Below are 13197 nucleotides of genomic sequence, written 5' to 3'. Positions count from 1 at the left end.
TCCTCCCTTGGACAAAAGTAAGCTTCCCTAATTGAACTCCCACTAAACTTTTTATTTCTTATAGTTCCTATTTGAATTATCCTTATTGTCCACATATACTTTACCTACAGTATAAGACTGTCACTTCTTAAAGGCAAGGACTAGATATCATTCATCTTTATACCCTCCAGGGTTCTTTGCACAGAGCCTTAGATATATTGTGCATTCAATAAATGACTGTAGAATTAAAAACAGATTTGAAATGTTCAAATTAAAAAAAAAAACTACTGAATTACTTGGTTTGAAAAAAGGTAAATTAATATTCATACAATGAAATACTACATAGCATTAAAAAGGAATGAACTATTAATACATACAACATAGGTGAATCTCAAAATAATTATGTTGAATGAAAGAACTCAGACCAAACAAAAGCACTTAAGTGTATGATTCCATCTATATAAAGGTCTAGAAAATACAAACTAATCTACAGTGACAGAAAGCAGACCAGTGGCTACCTGAGTATAAGGAACAGTGAACAGGCAGAGTAGGGAGGAATAGGAGGGAGGGATTACAAAGGGCATGAGGAAACTTTTGTAGTGATGAATATGTTCACCATCTTGATTTTGGTGATGGTTTCAGAGGCATATACATTTTGACATATATATCAAAATATATATGGAAAGGAAAAGGAGGGAGGAAAGGGAGGGAGGGAGAGAAGAAATAGAAAGAGTAGGAATGACAGAGGGACATTGGTTGGTTATATGAATTAACAAGCCACATTACAATCTGCCTGGCAAGCTCACTCACCATAACAACCTAAAGGAAGTTTAAGTTTCTACCAGGTCACCAAAACATTCTCACCATACTCCTCCCCACATCACCAAATAGCAATAGACTAAGAGTTGGAGTAACAGCAACTACATTTACCAGCCACTGTCCTAAGCACTGTTCTCACGGTATCTCATTTACTTTTCACATTATGAAGTATTTACTATTTATTTTATTTTACTTTTCGGCCACACTGCACGGCTTGTGGGATCTCAGTTCCCCAACCAGGGACTGAACCCGGGCCAAGGCAGTGAAAGCACCCAATGCTAACCACTAAACCACCAGGGAACTCCCTGTACTATTTACTATTATCCCCACTTTATAAATAGGGAAACTGTGATTCAAACATGGTCTGCCTGACTCCACAGCCTATGCTTAAATTTAAGCACCATGCTACACTGACTTCCTAATAACTGTCAACTCATCAACTAACCCCTCTCTCCTGTTACCCATTTATTTAGTGGGGTACCAAGCACTAAGAGAAAGATTTTCAAAAATTACTCAACAAACAAAGGTGGAACAATGGAAACCTCAATGACTGCTTCTCAGTTAAACAGATTTATTCTAGCGATCATAGGTGACTTCGTTGATTCATTCCTTCTAGGCAAAGTACCTAACACAAAACACCCTGAAGACCCTGAAGTTACTAATAAACCAGCCATCATCCTGCTCCTTTTGTTCCAGCTGCAGGTCACTATAAGGAATGATAGTAAACATAAGATGGGGATAACACAATTTAGCAGTTATGAAATAACAAGTAAGGAAGAAATGCTTTAGAAAGGAAGGGGGAAAAGAGAGCACTTAATTTTTCTCTATTTATTTTTGCCATAAAGTAACTCCAGACAGTTACACAAAAGTCTAAGTATAATGCATAAATGTAAGGGTTTTCAGAATACATACCCAGTTGTGCCCAAAGTGGGTTATACGGATGAGTCTTTGCCAACATGTCCACACTCTGAGAGGAATGTTTTTCTAAAAATATTTTTATAGGTGGCTGTCCATTTGGCATGACTGTTGGAACCCAGGCAAGATGATTGGTCAGAACTGCAGTAATGAGTGCTGGCAAGAATCTGAAAACAAAATTCATCCTATCAGATTCTAATCTGCTTTCATAAAACCTCAAGCAAAATTCAGTGACAGAATAAAGCAGAGAGGGTACATGGCCAAACATCATAAAAAACGAGAGGATAGAAGGAAGGATAGGTATATCACCAGGATGAAAACAAAAGTTAATAAATTTTTTTGGTTGGGTAGAAGTTAAAAGAAAAATCCTTAAAATAAAGACAGCATTCACAAGGAGCTATTTCTACTCATAATTAAAAAACAAAAATGCCATTTTACTTGAGAAACTATGGATTCTTTTCAGTGTTTAAAATACACATATATTAATGAATCAACCAGGAAGTCTATACATATCCAAATTACTGAAAAGGAAAATGAAGGAACATATTAAGAAAACTTTGTTTACCATCAAAGAGAATAAAAACACCCAAATTACTCATCTAGATTCTAAGAGGGAGGGGATTACTCATCTAGATTCTAAGAATTTGAGAATCTATTTACTCATCTAGATTACTAATCTAAAGTAATTACTAAAATTACTCATCTAGATTCTAAGAATTTGATGATTAAAAGAAAACAATATGATAAAGTACCACACTAAAAATGTATTATTGGAATCCTGGCACTTCCCTATATATTTTTAAACTTCTTTTCTATAGAATGAAACCGCATTCATGGATACAATTCACGAAAAATGGGAAGCCTCACAGAGTTCTGTAAGATGTCAGGAATTTTAATGTAACACACAATTAAAGACATTTTTACTGTTTCTCATTCATAAGGTTCTTTGGTCTTCTTCCATACCCTGTCTTGTAATTATCTTAGTTATCTTTTATAATTCTGTCTTGCTCATCAATAATATGAAATAATTCCAAAGATAATGATTAATTCTTTCACCTTTGTACTTGAACTTGATCACAATCTAGATATCTAGTTATAGTAAACAATAGCTAAGATAGTTAAGGGAAGGAAGGGAGGGAGGGAGGAAGGGCGGGCCATACTGATTTTTGGAAGCATTTTCCATTAGAAAAGTGAACTCCTTCATGAAACGATGGCAAAGCTGGTTCTTTTCTGGAGTCCCCGACATCATTGTAAGCCAGACAGGCTCTCCAATTCGTGGCATTGTGTAAAGATTACAAATTGTTGTTCTAAAAAGAGGAAAATACATTATAAAATTCATAGTTCCCAGAATTACATACTCTTAATAATAATGTTGCCGGCTTGGGTCTTACATCTAGATTATTAAAGCTTTTGAGAAAGACAATGAATCAAGTCTTTCTTTCTTTGTCATCAGCATAGTACCAAGGGAAAGGTTTTATACATCACCTCAAAATGTGTTGGTTCTGGCACTGGCTCTGCCCTCAAAGGCTGTGTGCCTTTGGGTAAATTATTTCCCTACTTTAAGCATCAGTTTCCCTTACCTATAAAAGGAAAGGACTAGGTAATTTCTAGAACCTTTCCAGTTCTACGTTTCCAAGGTTATAAGCTATACCTAAATATATTGCAAATAATCAACACAGAAAACAAAAATATTAAGTGGGGTAATAGCTTATGGATAATATCCACTCACAACAACAGTTTATCAGCATCATTTTATTGCCTATGCTGAGACTCCTTAGTAAAGTTCTGAAGAATGACGAGGACACTATATATGCATGCTATATGACTCAATTTTCTGAAGTTTTCCCTTGAATCAACACAAAAGAGGATTAATGCAGTTATCACAGTGGTTTTCTGGCTGTCTCCTGCATTTATTTAGATAATAGCTAGTCTTGTGACTTGCACTCTTTACTAACGGCTTTAAAGGATACCTTTAAGATGTCAATTCTTTTCCTTTTACATTAATATCTGTTCAGCAGAGTCCTATACACTCATCACACGAAGCAACTCCTGCAAAGTTGGGGCTTAAGAACCTAGTCGATCTCTTAGAAGCTACAGAATGGTGTCCTACTTTCTACTCTCTAGAATAGTGCTGTCTTACAGAACTTTCAGCAATGATAGGAATGTTCTATATCTGTGCTGTCCAACATGGTAGCCACTAGCCATATGTGATTACTGAATACCTGAAATGTGGCCAGAGTGACTGGGGAATTGGATTTAAAATTTTATTTAGTTGTAATTAAATTAATTTAAATAACCACATGTGGCTAATGACTACTGTATTAGAGAGTACAGCTCTAGAAAGTTCTCTGAGATCTCCACAAAGCTCTGATACCTACCTCAGTATAATTTTCTAATACCCAGAATTCAAAAAAGGAAAAGAATTCTGTTGCTTGTACAAGTTTTATTAAATCTCAACCCAATATGAACATGATACATTACCATAAATAAAAGTGACAAATACAGGTCACATTAATGAATTTTTAGTAGGGCATAAAATGACTGCTGAGAACTTAAAAATAAATGAATGGAAAAAAATTACAGGTATCTTACAGAGATAAATATGACAAATATAAACTAGCGATATTGAAAATGCTTATTTTTTAAAGACTATTAAAGATGTCCAGATAGGATGGAAAACTGAGCACAAATGTGTATCCCCTTTCAGTTCTAATGCCCCAAATGAACACTACTTAATGATTTAAAAACAAATGAATCACTACAACAAATAGAACTGAAGAGGAACTTTAGTGAAAATTAAAATTACAGATTTAATACAATTCTAGAAGACAAAACACAGAGAAGAATGTTAACTGAAGTACTAGGGTAGAGGAAGATAATGGGTTATGGTGCTCATGGTGGCGGGGGGATGTACAAAGAGGAGCTAATTTACCCCACTGAAGCAAGAAGAGTCTGAGGACTCAAAAGTGCCTGCTAAAAAGGAGGGCAGCAGCTATATAGGACTATAAACTAAGAGACTAATTCAAGGGCCATAAATGGTTGGTGACCCCCCTACCATCCACCCCATTTTCCCACAGAATAACTAAAGATAGGAGAGCAGATGTAGCAATTGACCATCCCAGAGAAATGACATGCCCAAACCCTCCCTGATATTTGAATCTTTCACAATACACAAACAGATATACAGTAAATCTTGTGATATTAAAATTCCATGGCAGAGGCAGCAAGTATGGGGAAAAATGTTTAAATATGCTCCTTCAGGCTGTGAAAATGAAAAAAAGTTGAGCAACACTGCTCTAAAGTGAGGTTCTCCAATCTGCACTCCCAACCTGTATTTTGGTGCCTCACTCTCACTCTTAATGGGCAACCAAAATATTGATATATAGAGAAAGCCTCCAAGGAAAGAGGGGCACAAACAGAAAGACAGAAACACACACACACAAAATGACTCCAGAGGAAATAGAAAATAATAAAGTCAGAAAAAGAGAAGAAAAACATGAAAGAAAAGAGACATAGAAGATCAATCCAGGAGTGTCAGTTTCTAACAAAATATATTGAAGAGAAAATAGAGGAAAATAAATTATCAGAGAATACAGATAATTTACCAAAGTTGAAAGACAAGATAGTGCTAAAACTATACTGAAAGGCTAAAAGGACCAAGGATCAGGTATGAATTTACGGCAGGAGATAAATATGCTCTACAACTGATAAATCAAGAAACAGCTACACTAGGTATACTATTTCATAATATGGAGGTAAACAACAAAAGGAATATTTAAGAGTTAGAATGTTCTTCAGCAGTATGAGTGGGGATGGGAGAGGTAGGACAGGGCTCATTTATTTTTCATCATTAGAACTGTCAGTATATATATTTTTTTGCTTCTTAACCACGTGAATGTACTTTTGAATAAAATAAACTTTTTGATTAAATGAACGAACAAGCTGATCAATTCATTTTCCATGAGTTTCTTCAGCATAATATTGTCTACTACAAGTCTATGTGTCATGGGGCAGTTATATCACTAACATTAGCATAGTGGGTCACTGAGGACATTAGCTTTATAGTGTTTTGCTGTTTAAAAATATGTACCATAGGGCTTCCCTGGCGGCACAGTGGTTGAGAGTCCGCCTGCTGATGCAGGGGACACGGGTTCGTGCCCCGGTCCAGGAGGATCCCACATGCCGCGGAGCAGCTGGGCCCGTGGGCCATGGCCGCTGGGCCTGCACGTCCGGAGCCTGTGCTCTGCAGTGGGAGAGGCCACAGCAGTGAGGGACCCACATACCGCAAAAAAAAAAAAAAAAAAGTACCATGACCTTGGAGTGTATCAAGTGCAAAGAAGGCAAAAAAATTAATTACGCAATAGTGCTTCTCACTATACACAACTCTGTGCTGTCATTAACAACGTAGAAATAATGATGTTTGCTCTCTTCCCCCTTTAATGGTTATTCCCTACCCATGAATGGTAAGAAGGGCAAGTATTTTCAGTCATCTGACCCTTTATTTTTCTTGGTCCGTCCCTACAGAATGGAAGACTCCTTCAGTTGCCAGGAAACTGTTGACATGATTTAGCTTTCACTGATATGCATGAAGTCTAAGTAAAAATCCAAGTACTTCACCTCTGCCAGGCACCAATGCTAACTAAACATACTTTTTACTTCTCTAGGTTTCAGGATTTGCGTCTACACGTCCTTCCTCTTCTCAACTACCCGAAATTCATTAATCATCTGGTTTCAAATAATCACATAGTTTAAAAATTACCTAACTGCTAGATATAAATAAACACTTAATTTAAAAATTAAGTATGACAGCTTCTCATTATTTGCAGTAATGTTCTATAAAGTCAACACAAACACTGAATTAGTGAACTGTGAATCACTGTTCCTGAGAGAAATACAGAGTTACGTTCCTGTGAGTCTCTGGTCACAACATTTTTGTCAATCCATCAATACATAATCTTGTTTTATGTGAGTTTTTGTTTAAAGACACTTTAATATTCTGTTAATTTGTTAATAATGAATTCACATCCAACAGCACTATGACTCATGCCTTAACAAAGCTCACCTAACACGTATTTTTCTCTATAAGGCACATCACAACCTTCTTGTACTTAGAAACATTAGACAGAATTTCAACACTATGCTTGTGCACAATTTTTTTTAATTGAAGTATACTTAATTTACAATGTTGTGTTAGTTTCTAGTATACAGCAAAGTGGTTCCATTTTATATATATTTATATATATATATATATATATATATATATTCTTTTCCATTCTGGCACACAATATTGAATACAGTTTCCTGGGATATAACAGTAGGACCTTGTTGTTTATCTATTTTTTATATAGTAGTGTGTATCTACTAATCCCAAACTCCGAATTTTATCCCTCCCCTCCCCCTTTCCCCTTTGGTAACCATAAGTTTGTTTTCTATGTCTGTGTGTTTCTGTTTTGTAAATAAATTCATTTGTGTCATATTTCAGACTCCACATATAAGTGATTATCGCATGGTATTTGTCTTTCTCTTTCTGACTTACTTCACTCAGTATGATAATCTATATTGCATCCATGTTGCTGCAAATGACACTATTTCATTCTTTTTTATGGCTGAGTAGTATTCCATTGTGTATATATGTACCACATCTTCTTTATCCATTCATCTGTCAATGGACATTCAGGTGTTTCCACGTCTTGGCTATTGTGAATAGTGCAGCTATGAACATTGGGGTACATGTATCTTTTCAAAATTAGAGTTTTCTCTGGATATGTGCCCAGGATTGGGATTCCTGGATCATATGGCAATTCTATTTTGACTTTTTCAAAGAAACTTCATACTGTTTTCCATAGTGGGTGCACCAATTTACATTCCACCAACAGTGTAGGAGGGTTCCCTTTTCTCCACATCCTCTCCAGCATTTGTTATTTGTAGACTTTTTAATGATGGCCATTCTGACCAGTGTGAGGTAGTACTTCCATGCCCTTTCGATTTGCATTTCTCTAATAATTAGGGATGTTAAGCATCTTTTCATGTGCCCTTGTCCATCTGTATGTCTTCATTGGAAAAATGTCTTCAAGGGCCAATTTTCATTGCAAAACCACTAACAAGGGGCTTCCCTGGTGGTGCAGTGGTTGAGAGCCCACCTGCCAATGCAGGGGACACGGGTTCGTGCCCCAGTCCGGGAAGATCCCATATGCCACAGAGCAGCCGGGCCCGTGAGCCATGGCCGCTGAGCCTGCGCGTCCGGAGCCTGTGCTCCGCAACGGGAGAGGCCACAACAGTGAGAGGCCCGTGTACCGCAAAAAAAAAAAAAAAAACACTAACAAAAAGCAAAAAACACTTAAAAAAAAGTGGCAGTACATAGATCATGACAAGGACACTTGTGTACAGAATGAGAGCTGAAACAAAAAGGCAGAGCACTGTCTTGTTTGACCTCATCTGCAAATGTGTGTCAATTTTCACTTCTCTGCATATGTCCACAAACGATCATAAAATCACTGTAAGTATACTTTAGGTTTATAAATAAATTTTAATAAGCTGGTGAATTCACATATACAGAATCTGTAAAAAGTGAGGACCAACTGTACATATTAAAGTACTTCTACAAATAGACTTCTTAAATAAAAACTATAAAAGTTTATAAAGTACTTTTAAAATATTGCAAGGATGCCTAACTAATTTATATAGTCTCTCAGATTTGCACAGTGACTGAAGTAAAATAAACTAATACAAAAAAGGAAGGTATACAATCAGAATATACTTTTACAATGTTGTTTTTTTCTCTTTTTTTTGGCTGTGCGGTGCAGCACGTGGGATCTTTTTACCCTGACCAGGGATCCAACCTGGGCCCTTGTCAGTGAGAGCACAGACTCCTAACCACTGGACCACCAGGGAATTCCCTACAATGATTTTATAACTCATACATGTTGTAAATTCCAGGCAATATTAAAATTTTAAGGCTAGGCCATTCATACTACCTTATATCATAGCAATTACCTCATAGGTATTTAACTCAAAAAATTCATAAATACAAATGCTGGGTATGCCTAACAGCACGATCAGTATTCTACCAGGAACGAGTCTCATGACAATGTTTACTATCCTGGTAACCTCAGCTGGATCTATGATAACAGTGTTTCCTCAGAGCTCAAATACAGACTCTTGGCCTTTTGCCACAAAGCTTGTGACCGCAGAAAAGAAACTAATCCAATAATGTATGACACAGCTCAAAGTGCAAGGGTAAAGACTCAGTGCCTTGTAATATTGCGAAATGTGAAACTCGAAATAATGGTGCAGGACTCTTTTAGGCAAATAAGCAAAAGGATTGTTCAAAACATACATTTATAATAATTCCAGTCCAAAGTCAACTGAACAACTTGAATTAAACCATGTTCATGCTCACTTCGGCAGCACATATAATAAAATTAGAATGATACAGAGAAGATTAGCATGGCCCCTGCTCAAGCATGACACGTGAATTTGTGAAGCATTCCATATCTTTTAAAAAAAACCACATTCATACTATCCAAAGCAATCTACAGATTTAATGCAATCCCTAACAAAATTCCAATGCCATTTTTCACAAAAATAGAACAAACAATCCTAAAACTTGTATGGAACCACATAAAACTCTGAATGGTCACAGCAATCTTGAGAAAGAAGAGGCATCATGCCTCCTGATTTCAAACTATATTACAAAGCTATAATAATCAAAACAGTATGGTATTGGAATAAAAACAGACATATAAATCAATGGAACAGAATAGAGAGCAGAGAAATAAATGCAGGCATACATATGGTCAATTAATTTATGACACAGGAGCCAAGAATATACAATATAGATAGGATAGCCTCTTCAATAAATGGTTCTAGGAAAACTGGACAACCACATGTAAAAGATGACTGGACCCTTATCTTACACCACAAACAAAAATCAACTCAAAATGGATTAAAGACTTGAACACAAGACCTGAAACCATAAAGCTCCTAGAACAAAACAAAGGGGTGAGCTCCTTGACAACCATCCTGGCAATAATTGAAGATAACAAACCTTAACACGTATGCACTTAAGAAGAGAGCAATGACATAACGTAAGGTGTTGGGGAGGAGAGGGACTTGAATGAAAGCAGTCAAAAGGTACTACAGGGCTTCCCTGGTGGCGCAGTGGTTGAGAGTCCGCCTGCCAATGCAGGGTACACGGGTTCGTGCCCCGGTCCGGGAAGGTCCCACATGCCGCGGAGCGGCTGGGCTCATGAGCCATGGCCGCTAAGCCTGTGCATCCAGAGCCTGTGCTCCGCAACGGGAGAGGCCACAATAGTGAGAGGCCCGCGTACAGCAAAAAAAAAAAAAAAAAAAAGTACTACAAACTTCCAGTTACAAGATAAATAAATACTGAAGATGTAACATACAAGACAAATATAATTAATACTGCTGTATGTTATATATTAAAGCAGTTAAGAGAGTAAATCCTAAGTTCTCATCGCAAGAAAAATATATTTTTAATTTCTTTAATTTTGTTATCTACAGAAGATGTTGTTCACTAAACTTACTGTTACTTCCTCATTTCATGATGTATATAAGTCAAATAATTATGCTGTAAACTTATACAGTGTGCTTTATGCCAATTATATCTCAATAAAACTGGGAGAAAAAAATACTGACAGGCAAATACACTATTATACTTAGAAAATTCAGCATTCTCTAGCAGAAAATGACATATCCAGCAGGAAGAAAATCACTAACATATAGGTGAGTTTTTTTCAGCTTTACTGAGATATAATTGACATTGATATGGTATTACTTTAAGATGTACAACACAATGACTTGATATATGTGTACTTTGTGAAATGATTACCACAGTAAGTTTAGTTTTTACATTCAGCACTTCACGGAGTAACAAAAAAAAATTTTTCTTGTGATGAAAACTTTTAGGATCTACAATTTTAACAACTTTCAACTATACAATACAGAACCAGATGGTTTCACAGGCGAATTCTATCAAACATTTAGAGAAGAGGTAACACCTATCCTTATGAAACTCCAAAAAATCTCAGAGGGGGCTTCCCTGGTGGCGCAGTGGTTGAGAGTCCGCCTGCCGATGCAGGGGACGTGGGTTCGTGCCCCGGTTCAGGAGGATCCCACGTATTGCGGAGCGGGTGGGCCCGTGGGCCGTGGCCGCTGGGCCTGCGCGTCCGGAGCCTGTGCTCTGCAACGGGAGAGGTCGCGGCGGTGAGAGGCCCGCGTACCGCAAAAAAAAAAAAAAAAAAAATCTCAGAGGAAGGAACACTCCCAAACTCATTCCATGAGGCCACCATCACCCTGATGCCATAAACCAGGAAAAGGTAACACCAAAAAAGATTACAGGCCAATATCACTAATGAACATAGATGGAAAAATCCTCAACAAAATACTAGCAAACCAAATACAACAACACATTAAAAGGATCATACACTATGATCAAGTGGGATTTATCCCAAGTATGCAAGAGTTTTTCAATCTCCACAAATCAATCAGTGTGATATACCACATCAGCAAACTGAAGAATAAAAACGATATAATCATCTCAATAGATTCAGAAAAAGCTTTTGACAAAACTCAACACCGATTTATGATAAAAACTCTCCAGAAAGTGGGCACAGATGGAGCATACCTCAACATAATAAAGGCCATATATGACAAACCTACAGCTAACATCGTACTCAACGGTGAAAAGCTGAAAGCATTTCCTCTAAGATCAGGAACAAGACAAGGATGCTAACTGTTGCCACTTTTATTCAACATAGTTTTGGAAGTCCTAGCCATGGCAATCAGAGAAGAAAAAGAAATAAACGGAATCCAAACTAGAAAAGAAGAAGTAAAACTGTCACTGTCTGCAGATGGCGTGATATTACACATAGAAAAACCTAAAGATGCTACCAGAAAACTACCAGAGCTCATCAATGAATTTAGCAAAGCTGCAGGATACAAAATTAATGCACAGAAATCTTTTGCATTCCTATACACTAACAACGAAGATCAGAAAGAGAAATTAAGGAAACAATCCCATTTACCATTGCATCAAAAAGAATAAAATACCTAGGAATAAACCTACCAGAGAAGACAAAAGACCTGTACTGTGAAAACTATGACACTGACGAAAGAAATCAAAGATGACACAAACAGATGGAAAGGTATACCATGTTCTTGGATTGGAAGAATCAATATTTTCAAAATGACTATACTATCCAAGGCAATCTACAGATTCAGTGTAATCCCTGTCAAATTACCAGTGACATTTTTCACATGACTGGAACAAAAGATCTTAAAATCTGTATGAAGACATGAAAGATGCTGAATAGGCCAAAGAAAATTTGAGAAAGAAAAACAGAGCTGCAGGAATCAGGCTTCCTGACTTCAGACAATACTACAAAGCTACAGTAATCAAAACAGTATGGTACTGGCACAAAAACAGAAATATAGATCAATGGAACAGAATAGAAAGCCCAGCAATAAACCCATGCACCTATAGTCAATTAATCTATGACAAAGGAGGCAAAACTGTACAATGGAGAAAAGACAGTCTCTTCAATAAATGGTGCCAGGAAAACTGGACAGCTACATGTAAAAGGATGAAATTAGAACATTATTTAACACTATACACAAAAATAAACTCAAAATGGATGTAAGACCAGACACTATAGAACTCTTAGAGGAAAATATAGGCAGAACACTCTTTGACATAAATCACAGCAATAACTTTTACAATCTGTCCCTACTAAGAGAAATAAAAACAAAAATAAACAAATGGGACCTAATCAAACTCAAAAACTTTTGCACAGCAAAGGAAGCCATAAACAAAACACAAAGACAACCCACAGAATGGGAGAAAATATTTGCAAATGATGTGACTGACAAGGGATTAATCTCCAAAATTTACAAACAGATCATGCAGCTCAATATCACAAAAAACAAACAACCCAGTAAAAAAATGGGCAGAAGGCTTGAAGAAGACATACAGATGGCCAAGAGGCACATGAAAAGATGCTCAACATCGCTAATTATTAGAGAAATGCAAATCAAAACTACAATGAGGTATAACCTCACACCAGTCAGAATGGCCATCATCAAAAAGCCTACAAACAATAAATGCTGGAGAGGGTGTGGAGAAAAGGGAACCCTCCTACACTGTTGGTGCAAATGTAAATTGGTGCAGCTATGGAGGTTCCTTAAGAAACTAAAAACAGAGCTATCATATGATCCAACAACCCCACTCCTGGACATATATCTGGAAAAAAACATGGTTCGAAAGGTTACATTCATCCCAATGTCCATCACAGCACTATTTACAATAGTTAAGACATGGAAAAAACTTAAATGTCTATCGACAGAGGAATGGATAAAGAAGATGAGGTATATATACACAGTGGAATATTACTCAGTCATAAAAAAGAATGAAATAATGCCATTTGCATCAACATGGATGGACCTGGAGATTATCATACTAAGTGA

At 36.8% G+C, this 13197-nt stretch overlaps 1 protein-coding gene and 1 non-coding gene across 7 annotated transcripts in view; one reads left to right on the top strand and one right to left on the bottom strand.

The window, feature by feature from the left end:
- FNIP1 (folliculin interacting protein 1) overlaps positions 1-13197 on the bottom strand; it is a 132469-nt gene that overhangs the window by 24621 nt on the left and 94651 nt on the right. For all 6 annotated transcript variants that reach the window (XM_027098382.1, XM_027098375.1, XM_027098407.1 and 3 more), the window contains 2 exons: positions 2874-3020; positions 1711-1880 (listed from right to left, as the gene is read on the bottom strand). In XM_027098382.1, coding sequence (XP_026954183.1) covers positions 1711-1880; positions 2874-3020 — 317 coding nt within the window. The remainder of the gene's footprint in view (positions 1-1710; positions 1881-2873; positions 3021-13197) is intronic.
- On the top strand, positions 9105-9211 carry LOC113617736 (U6 spliceosomal RNA). Its single transcript, XR_003431745.1, has one exon. It is a non-coding gene; the product is annotated as a U6 spliceosomal RNA (small nuclear RNA).

Source organism: Aethalodelphis obliquidens, unplaced genomic scaffold (assembly GCF_003676395.1).
Source record: "Aethalodelphis obliquidens isolate GAN/ISIS:26980383/991018 unplaced genomic scaffold, ASM367639v1 scaffold4, whole genome shotgun sequence".
In the NCBI taxonomy this organism is placed as follows: domain Eukaryota; kingdom Metazoa; phylum Chordata; class Mammalia; order Artiodactyla; family Delphinidae; genus Aethalodelphis; species Aethalodelphis obliquidens.
The sequence above is the reverse complement of the archived record's forward strand: the minus strand, read 5'-3'. Positions and strand labels throughout refer to the sequence as shown.